Source organism: Monodelphis domestica, chromosome 5, assembly GCF_027887165.1.
Source record: "Monodelphis domestica isolate mMonDom1 chromosome 5, mMonDom1.pri, whole genome shotgun sequence".
Lineage (NCBI taxonomy): Eukaryota > Metazoa > Chordata > Mammalia > Didelphimorphia > Didelphidae > Monodelphis > Monodelphis domestica.
This window is the reverse complement of record NC_077231.1, coordinates 238766813-238791580: the sequence shown is the minus strand read 5'-3', so window position 1 is coordinate 238791580 and position 24768 is coordinate 238766813. Positions and strand designations below refer to the sequence as shown.

At 36.8% G+C, this 24768-nt stretch overlaps 1 protein-coding gene across 7 annotated transcripts in view; it reads right to left on the bottom strand.

Moving 5' to 3' along the window:
- The window catches only part of DYNC2I1 (dynein 2 intermediate chain 1), a 122962-nt gene extending 110180 nt beyond the window's left edge, over window positions 1-12782 (bottom strand). Inside the window, exons 1-2 of one of the 7 annotated variants that reach the window (XM_056799983.1) lie at window positions 12693-12782; window positions 11580-11631 (exon numbers count right to left, since the gene is read on the bottom strand). In XM_056799983.1, coding sequence (XP_056655961.1) covers window positions 11580-11594 — 15 coding nt within the window. In that variant the 5' untranslated portion in view covers window positions 11595-11631; window positions 12693-12782. Of the gene's footprint in view, window positions 1-3982; window positions 5064-5694; window positions 5923-6399; window positions 6804-9737; window positions 10282-11579; window positions 11632-12514; window positions 12662-12690 lie in introns of those variants that run through there. The other 6 variants (XM_056799982.1, XM_056799984.1, XM_056799981.1 and 3 more) reach the window with 6 other exon arrangements.
- Window positions 12783-24768: the final 11986 nt, after the last annotated feature.

Genomic DNA, 24768 nt, shown 5'->3' with positions numbered 1-24768 from the left:
AGCCACCTACTTGAAGGAGCTTTTCCTGTTCTCCCAAGCTACTAATACTTTCCTCAGCTGCAAAGTGTCAATAACTTCTATGCATACCTACATATGCAAACTTTCCTTAATAAAATATATTCTGTGGGCAGGGACTGTTTAATTTTTATATCATTCACTCTGTATTCCTAGAACTTAGCATAATGTAGACACTTCCAGGAAAAGAAGAGCCAGGGAAACAAGAACCAAACAACTTAGAGCTAGTTGTATAGGATCTGTTAAATACTGGGGAGGGGGGGTGGGGGGAAATTCTATAGGCATTACAGTACTCTAATCCCTACAGCATAGCCTAAGGAAAAGGAAAAGTACACGAAATATCAATTTGCAGGAGAAATGACACAAATTTATAGCAACCAAAGCCATTCTCCAAAAGGCGTAAGGACACAGGACATAAACACTTTTCAAAAGATGAGAACCAAACTATTAAAGACCACGTGAAAACATGCCCTAAAACATAAACACCAAGAAAAATTAAAATTAGAACTGAAGTTTGATATTCCTTCATAATTCTTCATTCATTTTCCCTCTCTCAAGCTTTGCCCCCACTCAAATCTATTCACCTCACATTAAATGACTGACAAAGATAACCAAAGATATCAATAGTAGTAGGTGTTGGAAGGATTGTAGGAGTTTTGGTATTACTATAAAGTGGTCCAGTTCTTGTGAATTTCAATTTAGAATTATTTAAGTAAAGTGACTAACTGGTTCAGACCTTTTGACACAGAACAAAGATCTGTTATATAACAAGATATTTATAGTAGTACTCTGCAGAGATAGCTAGATAGCAAATAAAATACTGGATCTCAAATCAGGGAGGCCTGAGTTCAAATTAAACCTCAGGAACTTATTAGCTGAATAACCCTGGGCAAGTTAATTAAGTTCTGTCTTCCCAAGTTAGATGATCTGAAAAATGATGATTTGAAAAACAGTACCTATCTCTCAGGGACATTGTGAGGATAAAAATAAATTATACTTATAAAGTGCTTATAATGCATGGTGATTGGAACATAATAGTACTTAGTAAAGGCTAGTTACATTCCCCCTTTCTAGAAGTAAAGAATGGAAACAAAATTGGATCTCTTCCATTGGGAAATGAAAAAACTACAGTATACACATTTGATGAAATACCCTTACACAGCAATCATAAATAGAAGGAATCTGGAGAAATATGAGAGGATTTACATGAATTCTGATTCATGTAAAAGCAAAAGCAAAATAAGCAGAACCAAGAAAACAATGACTGTAATGAAGAAAATGACTCACTCAAAGGAAGTTGAACTCCTGAGCAATGGGAACAACCAATGAAGATGGAGAAGAGATGATAAAGCATCTCCCTCAGAACTGAGAAGTGGAGGTACTAGGACAAAATACAGCAGATGCTTTTGCTGAGTTGTTTTTCTTTGTCACAAGGAAGGCTTTGGAGTTGGGGGAAGGTCATGGAGATTGGAGATAATTGGGATGTCATAAGGAAAGGCATCCCAAAAAAATTTTCTTGGGAAATAGCTAGGTTGCAGAGTGGATAGGGCACCAGGTGTGGAATCGGGAGGATCTAGATTCAAATCTATCCTCAGATACTTCCTAGCTATGTGAAGATGATAAAGTCACTTAACTCCATTTGCCTTGCCCTTCTGTCTTAAGAATTATTACTATGACAGGAAGTAAGGGTTTAAAAATTTACATTGGGTAAATATAAATTGTTGTGAATTATAATTTCAACATAATAATATGAGAACAAAGCAATCATCCTAAAGAATCAGGAAAAGAAATGCAATAAGGAATTGAAGTTCATAAACAGGAGGCCATCATTAATCAATAGGATAAAAGAGTTGTCTAATAACAGCAACAAATTATCAAATAAGGCTGATTAAAAGATGCAATATACAAATTAAGATTCCTCTTGATTTTGTGACTTTATCAGTAAGAATATTTTTTCCATCAACACAGATCAGAGTTTCTTTACTTCTTAAGAGAAAGTCATTATAAGATGCTATGGCAGACAATCTTCTAGTGATGAAGCCCTTTCCATTTAGCTAGATCAACAGTCCCCAAACTTTTTCCACTCAGGACCTAGAACTCTTAATATATATTTAGCTCCCCCTATTCACTCAAAGAGCTTTTATTTACACAAGTTACATTTATGAATATTTACTAAATTAGAAATTAAGGTGGATAAGATTTTTAAATATGTATTGATTAAATTGCTTAATAATAATCCCGTTACATATTAATTAAATGGCTTTTTATGAAAAATAACTATTTTCCCCCCAAAAATAGTAAGAAAACTAATACTGTTTTATTATTTTTGCAGGTTTTTTTAATGTTGGGATTAATACGAAGCCAGCTAGATTTTCATTTCTGCTTCAGCATTCAATCTGTTGCAATATGTTACTTTTATCACAATATGTGAAGAAAATCTGAGCTCAAACAGCTACAGTTGGGAAAGGGAGTATTTCAATAGGCAAATAATAACTCATTAGTATTATGAAAATAGTTATGACCATGGGGATCCTCTGAAAGTTCATAGGCCACACTTTGAGAATCTCTAAGTTAGACTGTTCTTCAGTATACCACACATTGTTAAGCCCTTCTGGATTCTTAAGGGGCCTGCCAAAGCTTGTCACTCTTGTAGTTTTCAAAGGCCCAGGGTCAAGTGGGCACCAAGATGACTTATCAAAGTAGAATCTTAGTACTGAATGAATAGGTAACTATTTTTAGCCAAGCACTGGAGTTGCTAACTGTATTCTACAAGACTAGAAATTCACAGAGATAAAACTCTTAATCTAAGTTCTCTATTTCCCCTACTGCCTAACAGTGTTCTACTCCTAGTATTTATTTAACAGAATGAATAAATGGGAAAAGAATGTATTAAGCTCTTACTATTTGTAAAGCACTGAGCTAAGCATTAGAAATGCAAATAGAAAAGCAGAGATAGTTCCTGCTCTATAGAAATTCATATTTTAATACAGAGATAGCACATATAAGTTTCAATTTCAAATCAGAATTAAGTTAAAATGACCCTAATAATAATAGCTAATATTTATACTGTATTTCTTTATCTGTCAGACATTGTGCCTTATAAGCATTGAACAATGATTTCATTTGGAAACAACCCTGGGAGTTAGATGCTATATTTTTCCCAGTTTACAACTGAGAAAACTGAAGAAAACAGAAATTAAGTGACTTTCCCTGGGACACACAGCTAGTATTATCTGAGGACAAATTTAATTCAGGTCTTCAGACTGGGTATTCTACTATATATCACTCAGTTGATGATAAGTGCTTTTTTATTTTTCCTTGGATTAAGACAGTACTTTAATTCAACTTAGAATTGAACATTCTTGGGGAGGGAGAATCCTTTCTATAGTTTTCATGTTCTTATATGAAAAGTTATATTATGCACTGAAATATGAATAATTTTATAGTACTTAAGATTGGCAGAACTCTTTACATGTTATCTCATTTACATGTTATCTCATTCAAATCCTCATCATTACCTTGAGTAGACACTATGGGTATCAGTGTCTATATTTTACAGATGAGAAAATTGAGTTCAAAGAAGTTTCAGGTTGGTCTGGGTCACACACAGCTCATCTTAAGGGGCAAAATTCAAAGTCAGGCCTCCCCTGTCTCCATGTCAATAGCTTTTTATATGCAATTATGTATTATATATGTGTGTCTCATGTACAATTATGCTAATCTTGATCATTTTTTTAAATCACATATTAAGCACCTAAATTTAAGATTGCTAGACTATGCATATAGACAATATAATTCTCAGAATGAAACCTTAGTAGGTCATTGCTATAAGTATCAAGGCATCATGACTCTCTTGTAATTTGACTTCCTACTTCACCTCTCAAGTGAAACTGCTATCTCCAAAATAAATCAAGAATCTCAACTGCCAAATGTTTTCCCCACCTCCCCATCCTTATCCTTAACCTACCTGATGCAGTTGACACATGGGATCTCCCTTCTTCTTCCTAGATGCTCTCATCTCTCTGGATCTTTATGACACTACTTTTTCAAGATTCTCTTAACCTGCCTGGCTGATCCTTGACTGGTTCACCATTCCTAACAGGGGCTCTAATTGTGGCTGTACTCAAAGTTTCTGTCCTGAGGATATTTCTCTTCTCTTTCTAGATTCTTTCTCTTTAGTTTTTAAAGCCCTATTCAAGTGTCTGCAGCAAGGTGGCTCACACTTTCTAGCCGTGTGACCCTGAATAAGTCACTAGATCCCTATTGCCTAGCCTTTACTGCTCTTCTGCCTTAGACAGAATGTAAGGGATTTTTTTTTAAATTATGATGTATTTAAAAAAAATTTTTTTTTAATTTTGAGTTGCAAATTCTCTTCCTTCCTCTCTCCAATCTCTCTCCCACCAACAGAGAAGGCAAGCAATACATCAACCAAATATGTGAAATCATGCAAAACATATTTCTATATTAGCTATGTCCAAAGAAAAATAAACTGAAGAAATCATACTTTAATTTGCACTCAGGGCTTTTTCCTAACCTTTTTATTTTACATCCCACTTAAAAGGCAGTGCCCACATAATAAATGCTTGCAGATTGACATAATGGTTTATCTATATTTGTCAACTAATAGAATGTGGGAAGCCTATAGGATTGAATATAAAGCTTGGAACTAGAAACCTAGGTTTGAATTCTGCCTCTAGCACAGGTGTGACCAGGGATAAAAATTACTTAATTTCTCTAAGCCTTTTTCCCCAAGTGTAAATTGGGGTTTAACAGGTGCTGCTCACATAAAGGACTTTGCAAACCTTTACATGTCATCTAAATGAGAGCTGTTCTGTTTAAAAATTCACAAATATGATTTTCAGCAAAATACCACGGGATCTGGAAAATGTGCAGGAATGAGCTTTGGATTCACCTTTATCAAACTCTTAGATATAGAAGGGCATAAAACAAACCTTTCCTATCCTTAAAAAAATTTTTTAAAGAAATCTTTTTGAGCGAAACATATGACATCATTTATAACATGTATATATGGGCATGATGTGGGGTTTAGTCCTTTAAAAATCTATAGCAAAAATGAATAATATGGAAATAGGTTTCAATCATTTGTACAACCCAGTGGAATTGCTTGTCAGCTCTGGGAGGGGGGAGGAAAGAAGGGAGGAAAAGAAAATGAATCACGGAAACATGGAAAAATATTTTAAAATAAATTTAAAATTAAAAAAAATAAATAAAAGACACCTTTTTCGACTGTAAGCAAAAGCTTTAGAGCAAAATCAGAATGAGACCTACTAGATTCTATGGGGTAGACCAAATGGTTCTAGGAACCATTGTAGGGCAGGGAGTAGGGGGGGAGATCTTTTTTTTTTTTTTTTAGATGAGAGAATGGTTTCCATGTAAGAAATGAGTGACTGCTCATATCCTTCCCCGAGTCTTCCTCTCTGCACCATTCCAATCCCACTTTTTTAAAAGCGTCTACCGGGGGTGAAATTGGTAACACGTGTAAGACACCAGCAGGCTCTTAAACTGGAGGCTTAGTTTACGCTTCCTTGGAGCGAGAAAAGAGTGAAAGGCCAAAGACTTGAGGCACAAAAAGAACCTCAGGACTCCAATGGCTCTTGGAAGGAGGCCCCGAAGTGTTCTCCCAGGCGCCCCCCCCCCCCATGCCCTCCCTGCACTAACCTTTCCTGATTCCATCATTCTCCTCAAGCCCACACCTCGTTTTCTCCTCGCTCCAGGGAGGACAACGAATTCGATGGTTTGGATCCAAAAAATGAGAAACTCTACGAAAGATACCACTAGGCCCCCGTTAGGTAAACCTGGCTTCTCCAGTTCCACCAGGCGCCTGCGCTGAGGCCACTCCGAGAGGCCTAGGCGCGCGTCTCCTTTCTCCCTAGCAACGGTCAGGCAGAAGCAGGAGACGGCCGAGAAATTGAGCGATTTAGTTCACCTCCTCCAATCCAACCCTCCTCCTCCCTCCTCCCAACCAGGGAGGTTCGATTTCCTCTTCTCGGAAAGCTCCATAGCTTGGAGGTTTGATGGGCCAAGCGGGGCTGTGGCCTCATTTTTAGGGTTTTGCAAGAGTTTGCAAATTCTGAGGAGCTGGTCTATCTCTCCCCAATCGACACCTTTAAACACAACATAGACACAGGAAACTTAGCGGTAAGGGAAGTAAGAGCGAAACTTTAGGGATTACTGGAATAAGAGGATCTGGTTCGTTTTAGTCATTAATCTCCTAGGAGTAAGTACTTGGATTTCAGTTTATCTTGTATGAAATTGCTTACACAATTCCTCTTTCACCTCTAAATGCTAGAAACGACAGTTCATATTTCTGGAGCCAGTAACTGGTTGTGTAATAGGCAATGAAGTAGGAGGCAGAAAACTGACCTGTGCTCTGGTCCTGATTCTTCCACTTGCTAGATCAACTATGTGGTTTTTCAGCTTTTCAGGCGTGTACGACTCTTCGTGACTCCTATTTGGAGTTTTCTTGGCAAATATTCTGGAGTGGTTTGGCATTTATCTCTCTAGGTTTCCGGGTGAGGAAACTGAGGCAAACAGTTACTATCTTTTGATATGTGAACTTAGGGAAGTCTCTGAAGCTCTTTGAATTTCGATTTCCACATAAGGGGGAACTTCAGGGATAATGCTCTAATATTCACCAGTTATTGTAAAGATACAATGAAATAGATATGTGGAAGAAAGTCTTTAAGAGACTCTAAACCAGTATCTTGGAGAAATAAATGTTTCTTCCTGATCATGCAATTTTCTCCTGTGGCTCTTTATGGAAGGAAATTTATTGGAAAATTATCATGCAGCTAATATACTAATAAAGCCCAGCAGCTCATAAAATGAAAGGAGGTTTTAGGTTTGCAATGGATAATAAAAATGTGATCAATACTATTTAAATTGTGCTTTTGAAATAATTCAGCTATTTGTAGATTTTTTTAAAAACTTACTTCATAATACAATAGGAATATTCTCAATGTAAGCCATTATAAATGTTTTCAATAATCAACTACTAGAGTTTGTAGATTTAAAAAAGAAAGCTATCCCTTCTAGCCTTTCCAGTTATGGATAATTTTTTACTACATTTCTGGAAAATTAATTTTGAACTTATTAATATGCATATATATGTATATACACATCACCTAAGTTAGCTGCCTTCACTTAAATATTTTCCCCAAGGGAAGAATCTCATTCTTGGACAGTAAGAAAAATCTATTGTCTAATGATCTAGACTTGATTTGAAAGCAAAGAGGGAGAACAGAAACTCTTGCAAAGCCAAAAAAAAACCTTCCTGCTGGCACTTGCTTAACCATGTCAATGGCAATTACAAGGGAAATATGTAGAGACTCCATTGTTCTCTCTGTATTCACTGACTTGGACTGGATCTTCCTAAAACAAAGGCAAGAAACTTTTGGTTCTATACAGAAGGCCCTAGCCTGGAAGGTAAATGACCCGAGTTCTGGTACACTGACTTGCTTTGTTCTGTTAGATAAGCCCCTTCCCTTCTGAACTTCAGTTTCTTTGTGTATAGCATTAAAGGATTAGACTAGATGAATTTTGAAATTTCTTCTAACCCAAGAAAGAAGAAAAAAATGGGGAGTGGGGTTAGAGAAACCTTAGATCTAGATTTAGGTTTCTCTAGGCTGTCTTTGGGGCAGGTAGGTGGTACAGTATAGTGCTGGGCCTGGAGTCAGGAATACACATCTTCCTGGGTGCAAATCTGGCCTCAGACACTTACTAGCTGTATGACCCTGGGCAAGTCACTTAACCCTGTTAATCCTGTTTACTTCAATTTCCTCATCAGTAAAATGAGTTGGAGAAAGGAAATGGCAAACCATTCAAGTGTCTTCAAGAAAACTCTAATATCACGAATAGTCAGATATGACTGAAAAACAATTGAACAACAACTTCTCTTTTCAAGTTACTGTTTCAATATTCAAAGAAATTAAATGATTTCTTCAACTTCATATAAAGTAGTTAAGTAAATCAAATAAATGACAAACCAAGCCAGCTATTGACTCCTATAGGTGCAGGATTACACTACATCTACTTCCTCATAGAAATTTTAACCATAATGAGCTACTAGTTCCCCCAGGGCTTCATACTTCTAGTTCAATTGTATAAGTGTGCCACAGTAGAAAGAGCCTGGATCTGAAATTAGAAAACTTTGGTTCAAATTGTAGTTCTACTAATTTCTTCTACCTATGGGTAACACACCAGTAGAATCAATCAATCAAGGAACATTTTTTAAGTGTGATTTGTAGGCCAGGTACTGTGGACTAGGGATTCTGGGACAAAAATAAAACACTAGTTCTTGTCTTCAGGGAGTTTACATTCTATTGGGGAAAATAAAAAACATATATATGTGTATATATATATATATATATATAATTGCATTTTTTTAAAAAAGTTTAGGTATTGCCCTCAAAAAGTTTACATTCTAATAGGGGAACAACACATATGAAATGTTTAAATGCAAGTCTGATGGATAAGGTCCACAGAGTGCAGCAGTAAAGCAGATGTTTATATTTTTAAAATGTCAGATCTATATTTTATGAAAATCACTTGGCATGGCAATAGTGTGGAAAAAAAGACTGAAGAAGGGAAAAACTTCAGTCAGAGACCAATTAAAAAGAGGTGGCTGGATTGGGTTTGTATCCCAAAGAGGTTTTTAAAAATAGGAAAGTTTCTGTTTATACAAACATTTATAGCTGCACTTTTTGTGGTGGCAAAAAAATTAGAAAATTGTGGTCTATGATGGTGGTGGGATACTATTGTGCTATCAGGAATAATGAACTGCTTGATTTCTATAAGAACTGGAAAGATCTCCATGAATTGGTGTAGAGTGAAATAAGCAGAACCAGGAGAACATTGTACACAGTAACTGAAACTGTGGGATGATCAAATGTAATTGACTTTGCGACTAAAAGCAATGCAATAATCCAAAACAACTCAGAGGGACTAGAGAAAGAACACTATCCACATTTAGAGATAGAACTGTGGAAATAGAAATCCAGAAGAAAACATGCGATTTATTACTTTTTTATATGGGTATGTGATTTGGGGTTTGGGTTTTAAAAAGATAACTATTACAAAAATGAATAATATGGAAATATGATTTGAGTGATTATATGTGGAATTGCTTATCAACTCCAGCAGGAGAGACAGAAGAGGGCAGGGAGACGACAAGAATCATGTAATCATGGGGAAATATTTTTTAAATAAAAATTTAAAAAATAGAGAGAAAAGAAGGCAACTGGAGACTGCTAGGTGGATCAATGGATAGAGAACCTGGCCTATTGACAGAAGGTCCTGTCAAATCTGGCCTTATGATACTTCCTAGCACTGTGACCCTAGACAAGTCACTTAACCTCAACTGCTTACCCCTTACTGCTCTTCTGTCTTAGAACAGATACCTAGCACTGATTCTAAGAGAGAAGGTAAAGTTTTGTTTTGTTTTGTTTGAGGCACCTGGTGCTGTGGTGGATAGAGTGCTGGGCCTAAAGTTACAAAGATATAAATTCAAGTCTGCCCTTTTGTACTTATTAGCTATGTAACTCTGGACAAGGCATACATCTGTTTGCCTCATTTTTCTTTACTGTAAAATTAGAATAATAATACCACTTACCTCATTGGGTTGTTTTGTGACTCAAATGAGATAATATGTGTAAAAAGTACTTAGCACAGTGCCTGGAACATAGTAGGTGCTATGTAAATACCTGTTTTCCTTCTCTTCCTTTCCCCATTATTCCTGCTTAGAAGACATTTCGTAATAGTCTGGGAGAGAAGTAAAGAGGACTGAGATAATAAGGTGGTTGTGTTATGGAGAGAAAGGAAATAATGCAAGAAGTATTATGAGGTAGCAGTGACAAGATTTGGCATCTTATTGGATATGTGAGGTAAGAGAGAGTAAGGAGGTGAGAAAGGCACTAAGGTTAGGAACCTGAGTGACTAGAACAATAGTAATACTCTAAGATAGAAATAAAGAAATTTGGCAGGAATGATAATGAATTCAGTCTTGGAAAAATTGAACAAATGCACCTTGAGAGGGCTATTTTTCATATTTAGTCTTTTAGATGTTTACCATCTAGGGGTGCCTTATTCATGATAGGGATCTAAATAAGTATTGAATGGAATGGGATGGAAATAAAATAGATTTGGAGGAGCAACTGGGTAACATAGTAGATAGAATGTTAGGTCTTGGAGACAGGATGTCCTAGGTTCAAATCTGAACTCAGAGACTTCATAGCTATTATGACCCTGGACAAGTCACTTAACCCTAGCCTTTGCCACTTCTCTATCTTAAAATTAATACATAAAAGACAGGGGGGTTACATTTTTAATTGAAAAAAATTATAATAGAATTGGGCAGGTCTATTCACTTTTTCTGGGCCTCAAATTTCCTCATCTATAAAGTGAGGACATTGAAATTCAGTTAGCCCCTCTCTAAAGTCCCTTTTAGATCTAAAAATCTCTGATGATAGAATTAAAGAATCTCAGGTTTACGGTGGACTTCAGAGGATATCTAATACAAACCATACCTGGAAAGGAGTCTGTATTAGCAAGAAAATAATCAACTCTGTTTGGTCAATCTCTGCTTAAAGACTTCAGTGATTCAGAAGGAATTCACTACTTCCTAAAGCATCCCATTCTGCTTTTAAATGGTACTAATTGTTGGGAAGTTTGTCCTTATACCAAGGTGAAATCAGTGATTTTGCAATTTCACTCAAGTCCCTAAACTCTACCATCTGAAGCTAAATGGAAAAATTCTAATCCCTCTTCCATATTATTGACTTCAAACGCTTGATAATGACTATGATGACCTCCTAAGTCTTCTTTTCTATTGGCCAAGCATTCTCAGTTCCTCTGATAAATAATAAAATATGGTGCTGCTTAGTTCCATCAAGACCCTGGTTGCCCTTCTCTGTACCTAATCTAGTTTGTAAAAATTCTTTCTAAAATATGATGCCCAGAAGAGATCAAATGTGGTCTGACCTAGAACTATTGGTTCCCTTGTTCTGAATATTTTGGCAAAGGGTTGGTGTGGGAAGACTCCCACTGAAGAAATTCCCTCTACCAATCCAGATTGATACCATACTCTGAAATGCAGAATATTTTAGAGTTAACTGCCTGAAGCATTGAGAGGTTAAGTGACTTGTCCAGTGTTATATATGTAGCCAGTATATATTAGAGGCTAGCCTGGAAAATGTCTTCCCAAGACTCCAAGGTGAGTCTTCTATCAATGTCCTTTTGGTTTTCTAAAACGTAACCCCAGAACTGAATATAATGCTCCAAATGTGTTCCAACTTGGACTATCAAGCCCCCTTATTGAACTTCAGTGCTCCTTGGGCACTAGGCTTCTCTTGATGCATCCCAAGATCACATTAACAACCTTCTACCATGTCATATAGTATTCACTCCTAATGAACTGATAATCCACATGTGATTAATTGAGGCAGACATGTAAAGATCCACTCAGCTCCTTTTTAAGATGTTAATTCCCAGGTTGGCCAGCTGTTAATGTTGAGTTCAGCCTTCTTTTCAACTTTTATCTCATTCACCTTCATCTTAGCCATTCATGACATCCCTTAAAAGGAACTCTTATAAAGAAGCCTAAAGAGAATAAGAATGAAAAGATGAGAAATGAGTTTATGAAAATAGGGTTATAAATGCACATTAATGAAATAACATAATAAAGAAAATGAGACCTATAAGTATGAGGAATTTTAAAACTGGAGAAAACCTTCTATAAGACTATACTTTTTAAAAAGCAAGATGAAGTATATACTATGATCATGTGAAAGGAAAAGTTAGTGAAAGTTAGGGACAAAGGACCTTGATGATTTGACATGGAGAATCTTTTACAGTCGTTCCCTTCCTGAATTTAATTTAAATGAAAATAGTTGCTAAGACATTGTAATTGGCTGTATTAATAACTGATGTTAAATTTTAAATAAAATATTTTTAAAAAATAAAAAGAGAGGTACTAGTGGAGCTTCTTGTTGGGATCCAAGTTAAATCTGTTTGCAAGGATGGCATGAACAAATCAAAATTAGTGATGGGATATTTTTTTCTCTTTTTCCCAGAGATGTACATTGTGATAAGTGAGGCTTATAGTTAGGGAAGACTGATAAAAGGAGAAAGTGGGAAGGGAATACTGGGGGTGGGATAGTGGCAAACTTTGAAGAAAAGAAGTACTAGATAAGAAAGGTTTTGTGGGGAAGAGCCTTCACTAGATAATCCCTTATACTTGGGATCATACACTTCTCTGGGAGATTTATATTCAAATTATGAACATATATACATATGTCTTTTAGAACTTTTGTTTGTTTTTTTGGCTTTCCTCCTTATTTAAGTAAAATTTTATTTCAAAGTCTGAAGTCTTTAGTCTCAAGTCTCATTATACTAGAGAGTACCATACACACACACAATCTCGGGGGTTTTGTGGGGGGTGGGATTATGTGCCAATAAAGTGAGAAAATCTCCAAAATCATACCTGTGCTCTTTATGTCAGAAGGGAGATGCTGACAGAATGATTACATTTTGGAGGCTCATCCTAGATGCATATTTAAGAATATATCTTCTTTATTTGTATTCTCTACCAATATTCTATAATTATAATAGTTGAACCTAGACAGTACCCTGACACACAACCCAAGACAAAGAACAAACACCTTCAAAATTGGAGCAGTCAGCCACCACCCTGAAGCAGGTCTATGTAGGGTGGCATCCTAAGGAATGTCTACAGAGGACAATGAAACCTTAGAGGGCCATAAGTTTTATAGGGAGGAGCAGACTTACTCTTCCTCAGATGTCTCTGATTGGTTTCCCACCTTTGATGTCACAGGCAAGTGAATGTTTGAGATAGGTAGGCAAGATTCTCAATGGATCATGGAAGTTTCCATTATAGAAGATCCTAGAGTTTCCATTAAAGAGTGGGGGTGTGTTATGGGGAGGGGGGATATCTGGTAAAGCAGCAGAACTGTAATCTAGAACAGAAGTGGTTTGTTGCAATAAAGGTTGTTCCCTCTCACTTCCTCATACTGGGGAGGTTTACTGCAGCTGTCAAAATCATAGTTTCTGTTATATTCTTGTTCTTTCCTACATAAAAACACAATAGTACTTAAGAGCTTTTTGTGTCCTTTCTGCTTTATATGAATATTATCATAGCCGAATAATTTGTACTTTAAAATACACTGGTACAAAGCTGCCTTCCCCCACCAAGATTACTACCCTTAGTATTCAGTATACTTACATATTTAACTTTGCATTTTATCTTGTAAACTTACTATTCCCACATGGTTACAGTAAAGGAATTAACAGGGATAAAGAACTTGATTCTTTAGGGTGGTTCACATTAGAAATTCAGAAGACAGTTTTTGGAGAGAATCAAATATACAATATCATTGTTGGGTGGGTACCTGGAGATTTGTCCTAGAATTGTCCTGAGGCCAGCATCTGTTTCAGTTTATGTAAAAGTATCTTGCTTAGAAAAGGGTAGAGGACATTATAGTAATATCAGGACTTGGGTGATTTGGGGGAAAGTAAGAGGAAACATTTAGGAAATTAGATTACTTCCAGTTGAGCTCTAGGAACTGAGGAGTGACAGAAGTATACTTTGTGTAACCTTCCTTCAAGTATGTAATTTAATAGACAAAAAGCCTCAGGTATGGCAGGTCATTAAGAAGATAATTCTCCCAGTAATGCTGATTTGTATCAAACATAGTCACTTCAATTTACTTTGTACCAAGAGAATAGAGTTTAAATACTTTATTATACATTGTAACTATAACTTGAGGAGTTGACTTTCTAATAAATCACTAGCAATTCAATTCAATTCAATTAATTTAATACCTATCACATGCAGAGTACTTCTGTCTTCAAGCAGTTTATAATCTAGGCAGTGAAAGAAGGGAAAGATATTTCAGTAGATAGAAGCCAAGTTATCTATTATACACACACACACATATGCAGAGAGAGAGAGAGAGAGAGAGAGAGAGAGAGAGAGAGAGAGAGAAATGGCAAACTACAGTATTTATGCCATGAAAACCCCAAATGGAATCATTTCAGGAACTACTGAAATGACTGAATGATGAACAATATGGTAATGAGAGAACAAGAAAAAATGATAAATGCAAAGATATTAAATATGTGGAATTGACAAAACTTGACAACTTCTTAGAAGTAGTAGATGAGGCAAAATGAAGTAAAAAATAAAATTTAAAACCCAATAGGTTAGTATATCTTTTATGCCTACCTTGATGGAGAATTCTTAATAAGATCTAGGTCAGAGGTAGTCATAAAAGACAAAATAAACAAAAAAAAATTTTTTGCACAAAATTTAAAATCAGTGACATGAAAAAATCCAATACAACTAAAATAAGAAGAGAAGCAGTAAATTTGGGATACATTTTTGTAGCAAATATTTCTAATTATGGTTTTTTATCTAAGATATAAACAAAATTGAAGCAAATACATGACAAAAGCTATTCCCCAATAGAAAAATGGTCAAAGAATATGAAAAGGCAGTTTTCAAAAGAAGATATATATATACTGACACCAGTGATATGAAAGAATATTCTATCTCATGAATAATAAAATAATGCAAATTAAGACACTTGCAAAGTTCATCTCATACTCATCAGATTAGCAAAAATAAAATGGTAAATTTTGGAGGGGTTATGGGAAGATACACATCTTTCACTGTTGGTTGAGAGCTATGAAGTTAAGGAAAGCAATTTGAAATCACACTTAAAAATTAAACCTATATTCTCTGCCTCAATAATGACAGGTAATATGCATGAAGGAGATTTGATATTTTTTAAGTCTAATATATTAAAAAAATTATAACAACCCTTTTTGTAGTAATGAAATTGGAAGGAAAATAGGCATTCATTAATTATATTGTGGATAATAGGTAAATGATATATGAATGGAGTGGCATATTATTGCATAATAGAAAATAATATGAAGAACTCAGATAATCTTGAGGGAAATTATATAAACTGATACAGAGCAAAGTGAGTGGAAGCTAGAGAACAGTTTAAAAGATGATCACAAAGGAAGACAACATTAAAAAGCTTTAAAACTCTTATTAATCTAGTGACCTATCAGAATGAGGGGATTGCCAATTATGTGAGGCTCCTGCCTCTCAGCAGAGACATAGTAGATTATAAGTGTACATACATTGTTAGCCAAAGTCAATGTGGAGATTTCTTTTATTTCAAATCTGTTCTTTGACTGTACTTACTTCTTACAAGGCAAAAGTCTATCTAGGAGTGGGAGTGGCATGGAAAGAGGCATTGAGAAGGGATGGGTAAGTTTTTTAAAAGAGCATCAAAAATATCTAAAAAAGAAATCTACAGGATACTAGCAAAAAGACTCCAGCAAGTGATCAGGAGGGTCATTCACTATGATCAAGTAGGATTTATACCATGAATGCAGGGCTGGTTCAATATTAGGAAAACCATCCACATAAGTGACCATATCAACAAGCAAACCAACAAAAATCACATGATTATCTCAATAGACACAGAAAAAACATTTGATAAAATACAACACCCATTCCTATTAAAAACTCTAGAAAGCATATGAATAGAACAGTCTTTCCTAAAAATAATAAACAGTAGATATCTAAAACCATCAGCAAACATCATCTGTAATGGGGATAAACAAGATGCATTCCCAATAAGATCAGGAGTGAAACAAGGATGCCCATTATCACCTCTATTATTTAACATTGTACTAGAAATACTAGCTGTAGGAATTAGAAAAGAAAAAGAAATTGAAGGCATTAAAATAGGCAATGAGGAGACCAAACTGTCACTCTTTGCGGGTGATATGAATTAAAGAATCCTAGAGAATCAACAAAAAAAGCTAGTGGAAATAATCAACAACTTTAGCAAAGTTGCAGGATACAAAATAAACCCACATAAGTCATCAGCATTTCTATATATCTTCAACACATTTCAGAAGCAGGAATTAGAAAGAGAAATTCCATTCAAAATCACCTTAGACAACATATACTTGGGAATCTATCTGCTGAGACAAACACAGGAACTATAAGAACACAACTACAAAACACTCTCCACACAACTAAAACTAGACTTGAGCAATTGTAAAAACATTAACTAGTTGCTCATGGGTAGGATGAGCTAATATAATAAAAATGACCATCCTACCCAAATTTATCTATTTAGTGCCATACCCATTGAACTTCCAAAAAACTTTTTTACTGAATTAGAAAAAACCATCACAAAGTTCATTTGGAAGAACAAAGGATCAAGGATATCCAGGGAAATAATGAAAAAAAAATAAAAGGAAGTTGGCCTTGCAGTCCCAGATCTCAAACTATATTATAAAGCAGCAATCATCAGAACAATTTGGTACTGGCTAAGAGACAGAAAGGAGGATCAGTGGAATAGACTTGAGGTAAGTGACCTCAGCAAGATAGTCTATGACAAACCCAAAGACCCCAGCTTTTGGGACCAAAATCCACTATTTGATAAAAACTGCTGCGAAAATTGGAAGATAGTGTGGGAGAGATTAGGTTTGGATCAACACCTCACACCCTGCACCAAGATAAACTCAAAATGGGTGAATGACTTGAACATAAAGAAGGAAACTATAAGTAAATTAGGTGAACACAGAATAGTATACATGTCAGACCTTTGGGAAGGAAAAGATTTTAAAACAAAGCAAGACTTAGAAAGAGTCACAAAATGTAAAATAAATACTTTTGATTACATCAAATTAAAAAGGTTTTATACAAACAAAACCAATGTAACCAAAATTAGAAGGGAAGCAACAAATTGGGAAACAATTTTCATAACAAAAACCTCTGACAAAGGACTAAAAATTACTTAAGTAAAAATAAATTACTCAAATTTATAAAGAGCTAAATCAATTGTACAAAAAATCAAGCCATTCTCCAACTGATAAATGGGCAAGGGACATGAATAGGCAGTTGTCAGCTAAAGAAATCACAACTACTAATAAGCACATGAAAAAGTGTTCTAAATCTCTTATAATCAGAGAGATGCAAATCAAAACAACTCTGAGGTATCACCTCATACCTAGCAGATTGGCTAACATGACAACAAAGAAAAGTATTGAATGCTGGATGGGATGTGGCAAAGTGGGAACACTAATTCATTGCTGGTGAAGTTGTGAATTGATCCAACCATTCTGGAGGGCAATTTGGAACTATGCTCAAAGGGCAATAAAAGACTGCCTGCCCTTTGACCCAGGCATAGCACTGCTGGATTTGTACCCCAAAGAGATAATAAGGAAAAAGACATGTACAAGAATATTCATAGCTGCACTCTTTGTGGTGGCAAAAAAATTGGAAAATGAGGGGATGCCGTTCAATTGGGGAATAGCTGAACAAATTGTGGTATATGTTGGTGATGGAATACAAAAATGCTAAAAGGAATAATAAAGTGGAGGAATTCCTTGTGAACTGGAACAACCTCTAGGAAGTGATGCAGAGCAAAAGGAGCAGAACCAGGAGAACATTGTACACGGAGACTGATATACTGTGGTACAATCGAACATAATGGACTTTTCCATTAGTGCCAATGCAATGTCCCTGAACAAACTGAAGGGATCTAGGAGAAAAAATACTACCCACAAGCAGAGGACAAATGGTGAGAGTAAAAACACAGAGGAAAGGCAACAGCTTGACTACAGGGGTGGAGGGGATATGACTGAGGAGAGACTCTAAATGAACACCCTAATGCAAATACCAATAACATGAAAATGAATTCGGATCAAGGACACATGTGATACTCAGAGAAATCACGCATCACCAATGGGAGGGATAGTGGGGGGGGGGGAGGAAAAGAAAATGATCTTTGTTTTTAATGAATAATGTTTGAAAATGACCAAATAAAATAATGTTTAAAAGGGGGGAAAAAAAGAAACCTAAATGAGGAAAGACTTTTTAAAAAAGAGAGAACATCAACCATTAAATTACTATGGTGATTTAATTCCAAATTTTTGAACTTGGGTGACAGGACAATGGTAATGTTAATCGATAGAAAGCAAGAAGTTAGGAAGGGGAGTTTGTGGAGAAAAAGTCCAATTTTAAAGACACAGTTAGAGGTAGTATAATTGATTGTTGAAATGTACCAGACAAAATGTCTCTCAGGCATGGAAATTGATAAGTATTTATATACCATTTTGAGGTTTCTTTTCTTTTTCATTTTGAGATTTCTAGAGCACTTTTCATATATTATTTCATTTGAGCCTCAAAACTACCTTGGGAAGTAGGTGCTATTATTATTTTCATTTTGCAGATAAAAAAAAAAAACTTGGAGAGACTCGTCCTGGGTTATACAGTTAGCAAGCATTGGAAGTCAAGTTTTGAACTTAGGTCTTCTGGATCCAAATCTACCATGCAATTGAAAAGTAGTGAAGATATCTGAACAGGAGATGCTGATTTAGGATTCATTGGCATGAGGTATAATTGAAACCACAAGATGAGCACTTTTTTTTTTTTTTTAAGAGAGAAAGAAGAGACCCTAGAAAGAGCTTGGGGGAAATAACAAATAAAAAGAAGGGAAATCTGACAGAAAATATAAAAAGGTGAGTAAGAGGGAGGAATAGAAATAGGAAACAGCAGTATCATGGAAACCAAGAGAAGAGAAAATAATATGGAAGAAGAGATGTTCATCAGTAACAAATGTTATAGAGAAAAATCAAAGAGGATGACAAAAATACACCAAATTGGACAATCAGAAGATCACTAGTGACCTTGAGAGAATAGTTTAAGTAGAATGGTCTGTATGGAAGCTAAATTATAGAGGGACTGAATACTGAGTGACTTGATTAGGAAGTGGAAGAGCTCAATGTAAACTTCCCAGAATTTTAGCAACGATTTAGGGAACAAAAGATGATAGCTCAATGAGGTGCCTTAGTAAGGTCAAGATAAGATGCTTTTAGAATGAGTAGACTTGAACATACTTTAACAATATAATACAGTGAAAAAAAGTTTATTAAGTATCTCCTATGTGCAGGACACTTGGCAGGTCCTGGGTGCTATAACAAAGTAACAAAGTTTAGATAAGGTATGACCCCTGAAATCAAGGGTTTAGTCAGAGCAGTAAATTATAGGGTAATAGGATATCGAAATTGTCTCATTAAAAATGCATTAGAAAGGGGCAGTTAGGTGGCTAAATGGCTAGAAAGCTAAGTCTTGAGTCAGGAGGATCTGGATTCAAATCTAAATTCAGATACTTACTAGCTATGTGATCCTGGTCAAGTCACTTAATCCCAATTGCTTAGTCATTACCCATTTTGTGCCTTAGAAATGAAATTTAGTAGTAATTCTAGGAAGGTATGGGTTTTGTTTTTTTAATGCATTAGAGATTTCCCATAGTGCTATGAGAAGTTTAAAGAGAAAAGTCAAAATGTCGTAGAATAATTAAAGAAGATTTTTTGAGAAAGGTAGCCTTAAATTAGACCTGAAAAAGAAGTGTCAATTTTGCTTTTTTTTTTTTAATGTGGTTTTAGGAGGGGTGCAAAAATGTATCTATTTTGGCTGAAGTACAGAATCCATGGCAGAAAGTAACAAGTGTGGAGAGTTGTGGTAGTAGTAGTAGTCTCTCAGAAGTCAAGTATGAATATTGTCTTTGTGCATTATTATCTATTGATGTACCCTCATGTGGCTTTGAAGTCCCAAGACTGAGGCACAGAGTCTGTGGCACATGGGGCATGGGATGCCAGTTGTTACTGGAGGTGCGGTTCTGGCCTGGTGTCGGCGTTCACACACAGCGGCAAGATGTCGGCGTCGCTCATCTTCAAAGGTGGTGGCAGCATGGTTAATGTGGGTTCGCCAGCTGCTTCTGTCAGAGGCAGCGAGTTCTAGTTGCTTTGGTGTAATGCCAGCCCACTTCAAGTTGGACTTTAGCTGATCCTTGAATCTTTTCTTTGGTCGGCCTTGTTTCCTGAGTCCAGCTGACAGTTCACCATAGAATACCTGTCTTGGTACTCGCTGTGGGTCCATGCGGATGACGTGTCCAGATCATCGTAGCTGGGTTTGGAGGACCAGGACTTCGATGCTGGTGGAGTTGGCTCTGTCGAGGACTTCCTGATTGGTGATTCGGTCCTGCCATCGGATGCTCATTATTGACCAGAGGGAGTGCTGGTGGAATTGCTCCAGCTGTTTCATGTGCTTCAGGTACAGTGTCCATGTCTCGCACCCGTACAGGAGCGAGCTGAGGACCACTGCGTTGTACACTTTGAGCTTCGTCGCAGTGCTTACACCGCTGTGTTGGAGGACTTTGCAGCGCAGCCGCCCGAGTGCTGGCTGGCCTTTTGGATCCTGGCATTGATCTCGTGGTCTAGGGATCCATCGTTGGCGATGGTGCTGCCCAGGTACTTGAAAGTGTTGACGTTAGAAAGCTGAGTGCCGTCGATTGTGATGCACAGCTGGTTAGTTGACCTCCCTGGTGCAGGTTGGAATAGCACCTCTGTTTTGCTGAGGCTGATAGTCAGGCCAAACAGTTTTGTTGCGGTGGAGAACCTGTCCACAATGGTTTGGAGATGATTTTCTTGGTGGGCCATGAGAGCACAGTCATCTGCAAAGAGAGCTTCCAGGATGAGTCTCTCTGTTGTCTTTGTTTTTGCAGTCAGGCGGTGAAGGTCAAATAGTGAGCCATCCAGTCGGTATTTGATGTAGACGCCCAGGTCTAGATCCATCACAGCATGTTGTAATACTTGGGTGAAGGATAGGTGGAATAGTACCAGAGCGAGGACACAGCCTAGTTTCATGCCATTGGAGATGTTGAAGCGATCGGAAATCTCTCCACCAGATAGGACTTCCCCTGTCATGTCGACATGAAAGAGCTGGATCAGTTTGACGAATTTTGCTGGGCAACCGAGCTTGCTGAGGATCACCCACAATGCGTCCCTGTTCACTGTGTCGAACGCCTTTGTCAGGTCTATGAAGACAATGTAGAGACTCAGGTTCTGCTGTAAATCTTGAAATCTCTCAGACTTGTGAATGTTAAAAATTTCCCCATCAGGGAATTCTTAATTGGAACAAATTCCCTACTGAGAAACATTTCCCATTTTGATGTGAGAACTGGCCAGGATCAGAAATGGGAGGACCTCTACTCCACTCTTACTTAAGACTGCTTTAGGGGAGAAAACTCATTGCTAAACAAAGAAAGTACTTGGATCCATGCTTATGGTGGGGCAAGGAGTTCTTTGAGCCAGGCCTGTTTTTAGAATTGATACAATGAGATGCTAGGTACCTAAAAGGGTTGGGCAAGTTTTCTCTTGATGAGATTAGTTGACTCAGCTGTGTTTTCTCTCATTCAGACTTACTGAGGATCTTGGTAGACACAGCAGCATTTTTTCTGATTCAGACTTACTGAGGAGATTTGTCGACTTAGCAGGAATTCAGATGGGCAGTCCTTTGGAAAGCGTCTACAGTGATTGGTAGATGTAGGGACTTAGGGGAGGTGAGGAGAGAAAAACCCCTATATAAGAAAAAGCAGAATCTCTTGATGGGTGAAATCCTTTTGGAGATATCCCTTTGGAGAAAGCCTTTTGGAGGATCTCTGATGAGGACCACTTGGGAAGAATCTCTTGAGAGAGGCCCTTTGGAACAGTCTCTGGCTGGAAGGCTGTCTGGTGAAGTCAGCTGAGATGGAGCTGGCCTGGTGTCACTAAAATCCTTGTTTATAGTCAGACCTTGTGGTGAGTGTTAAAAAACTGACTGATTCCTCTCTTAAGGCTCAGGTCTAGGCCATATTGGCTTGAGGCCCTTCATACTTATTCCTTTCTTTCTCTCTCTCTCTCTCTTTCTTTGATTACTCATTGTATTGTTAATTAAAATCTCTATAAAACCTAATTGACTTGGGTATTTGAATAATTGGGAATATTTCCCTGGCGACCACCTTATATTTGATTTAAAACCAAGACACTGTAGTGAAACATATTTCTGCAGTCAAATTTACTCACTCTCTCTTATATCTATCACAATTTATATCTTCCACCATTTTAACTCACTACAGTTTAAGACCTCAATCATTTTAAATCTCATACTGCTCAAGGCATTTTTCCTGCATTTGCCTCACCGTGAAGATCATGTCGATGGTGCTGCGATCTGGTCAGAAGCCACATTGTGATTCAGGCAGGTTCTGCTCTGAAACAGATGACAGGAGTCTGTAGAGTATAACACGGGCGAGGATCTTTCCAGCAGTGGAGAGTAGTGAGATGCCTCTGTAGTTGTCACAGGCTGCTCGTGAGCCTTTGTTCTTGTATAGAGCTATGATGGAGGCATCTCTGAGTTCTGGGGGCATGTCTTCCTCTTCCCATATGCTGGTCAGCACTGTGTGGAATGCCTGGAGTGCCTTTCCATTTAAGGCCTTGTACACCTCGGTTGGGAGTTGTGGTAGTGCTGTTTTAAAGGATTTTTAATGTCCAAAAGAGGCATTTAGACTTTTAGAAAAATTATATTTTATTTTTTAAAACTATAAAGTATTTAGCCCTTTAAAAAAGATCCTTGTGGGTTCCATACTAGATTAATGTTAAAATGTGATATCTATTTTATTGTATTTTTATTTATTTTATTAAATGTCTTCCAATTACATTTAAATCTGGTTTGGCTGTACTCAGGAGTGTTGTGAACATTTGAGGTCCAGCCATGTTTGACACTGTAACGACCTCAAGGTAAAAGATGAATTCAGGAAGGCAATATGTATTCTGAAAATTACATTTTTAGAGTTGCTTGAAACACTGAGAAACTGAGTGAATTTGCTGAGGGTCACAGAGCCAATATATGGCTGAGGTAGGACTTGAACCCAAGTCTTCCTCGCTCTGAGGTCAGCTCTCTATCTACTATACAGTCTGCCTTTCATTTGGTTTATGCCCTAGAAACAAATAGGAAACCAGAGGATGTTTTTTAATAGAGAAGTAATGATTAATCTGATTGTTCAGTCGAGTCAGAATCTTCATGTATTTGGGGTTTTAATGGCAAAGATCCTGGAGTGGTTTTTCATTTATTTCTCTAGCTCATTTTACAGATGAGGAACTGAGTCAAACAGGGTTAAGTGACTTGCCCAAGATCACATAGTTAATAAATGTCTGAGGCTAGATTTGAACCCAGGAAGATGAGTGTTCCTGACTCTAAGTGTGGCATTCTAACCACTGTACTACCCAGCTACCTAATTGATCAGGAAGAATGATTATTCTTTGATTAGAAGGATTCCAATATTTAGGCTGAAACAACTCATTCCAAACCTTTGATAATAACAATGAAAGAGGATTGAAACTGAGAAATTTTGAGGAATAAAAGAGGGGAACTAAAGGAATTCATAACTCCCTCTTCTTAATAACATATTGAGAAGAAAGAAGAAAAAGTTTGTCACTAAGGAGATAAGGTTAAAGTAAAAGTTTTAAGGAAGTTGGAGCAGTCAAGGAGCCAAAGCATGAAGAGTTGATGGATGAGAAAGGGAATTTCAAATCCTAGGACAGGTAGGAGGTTATAGTATCCATAGCCCAAGGGGAGGAACTAATTTCAATAAGCATCACCTCACACTGTGCTTTAAATATATTGCACTTGAGATAATAGTATAGTCTTACCTCTTGAAACCAATCCAAACCAAACCAAAAAAAAAACATCAAAGAAGGCTCTGAAAACAGTAACAGATGTGGATGGTAAAGATGTGGTATGCTGCCCACAATGTGCCACAACCAGATTAAGATACAGCTACTATCTGACTTTGTGTCAATATTTTAAATATACAAAATGAATTCTTTAAAATACATAAACATTTGTGGTTTTATAAAGCAATAAGGGACTGGGATGATCCTTGTGTAGTCATTATTTCTATTTGAATTTAATACCATTGCTCTTTACAATTTAGATAACAATCCCTCCATTAGTCAATTAGGCCTGGGAAGTTGTCTGAGGCACTCAGAGGCACTTAGAAGAATTGTCCAGGGTCACCAAATAATAAATATTAGAGGCAAGCTTTAAACCCAAGCCTTCCTAATTCATTGCCTCCATGTTTCTTTTAGCTATAGGAAACAGGGCAGAATAGCTCTTTACCTTTGACAGGTACACTATAATTATTGGCTTCACTTTAGAAAAATTGCTGATCTTGATCATGAGTTGGTTATTTGTGCACATTAAACACACCTTCAAGGGCAGAAGTCAAGTGGGAAGAACTCTTATGTCTGTTTGGTTGAGTTCTTTCCAACTTTTTCTTCCAAGGGATTAGATGCTATGTAATGTAATTTCTATTTGAGACAAAGAATTATAAATACAGAAAGATTAAAGTCAACTGTTATCCAATCTCTTTGTCTTGGTATAATCAAGGGCATCCAAGTCAATTGGAAAGGTCTTTATGCTTATCTAAAACGGTCTGGGCTTTAAGCTGAGCTCTGTTACTGACTTTATGATCTTAGGACAACACTGTAAGTTCCCAAAGCCCAAGTTTATTCAGTATTAAAGTGAAGGTAAGAATATCTGTCCTGCCTATTTTATAGCATTTAATAATGACGACAACAACAATAATATTTGGTATTTATATAACGCTTTAAGGTTTACAAAAAGTCCTTTTAAAATATTATCTTATCTGATCCTCCCCACAACCATGGGAGGCAGGCTATTATTATCCCCATCTGCAGATGAAGAAACTGAGGGAAGCTAAAGTTAAGTGACTTATGAAGGTCCACACTGTTAGTATTTGAGGCTAGATTAAAAAAACAAAAACAAAACAAAAAACAACCTTA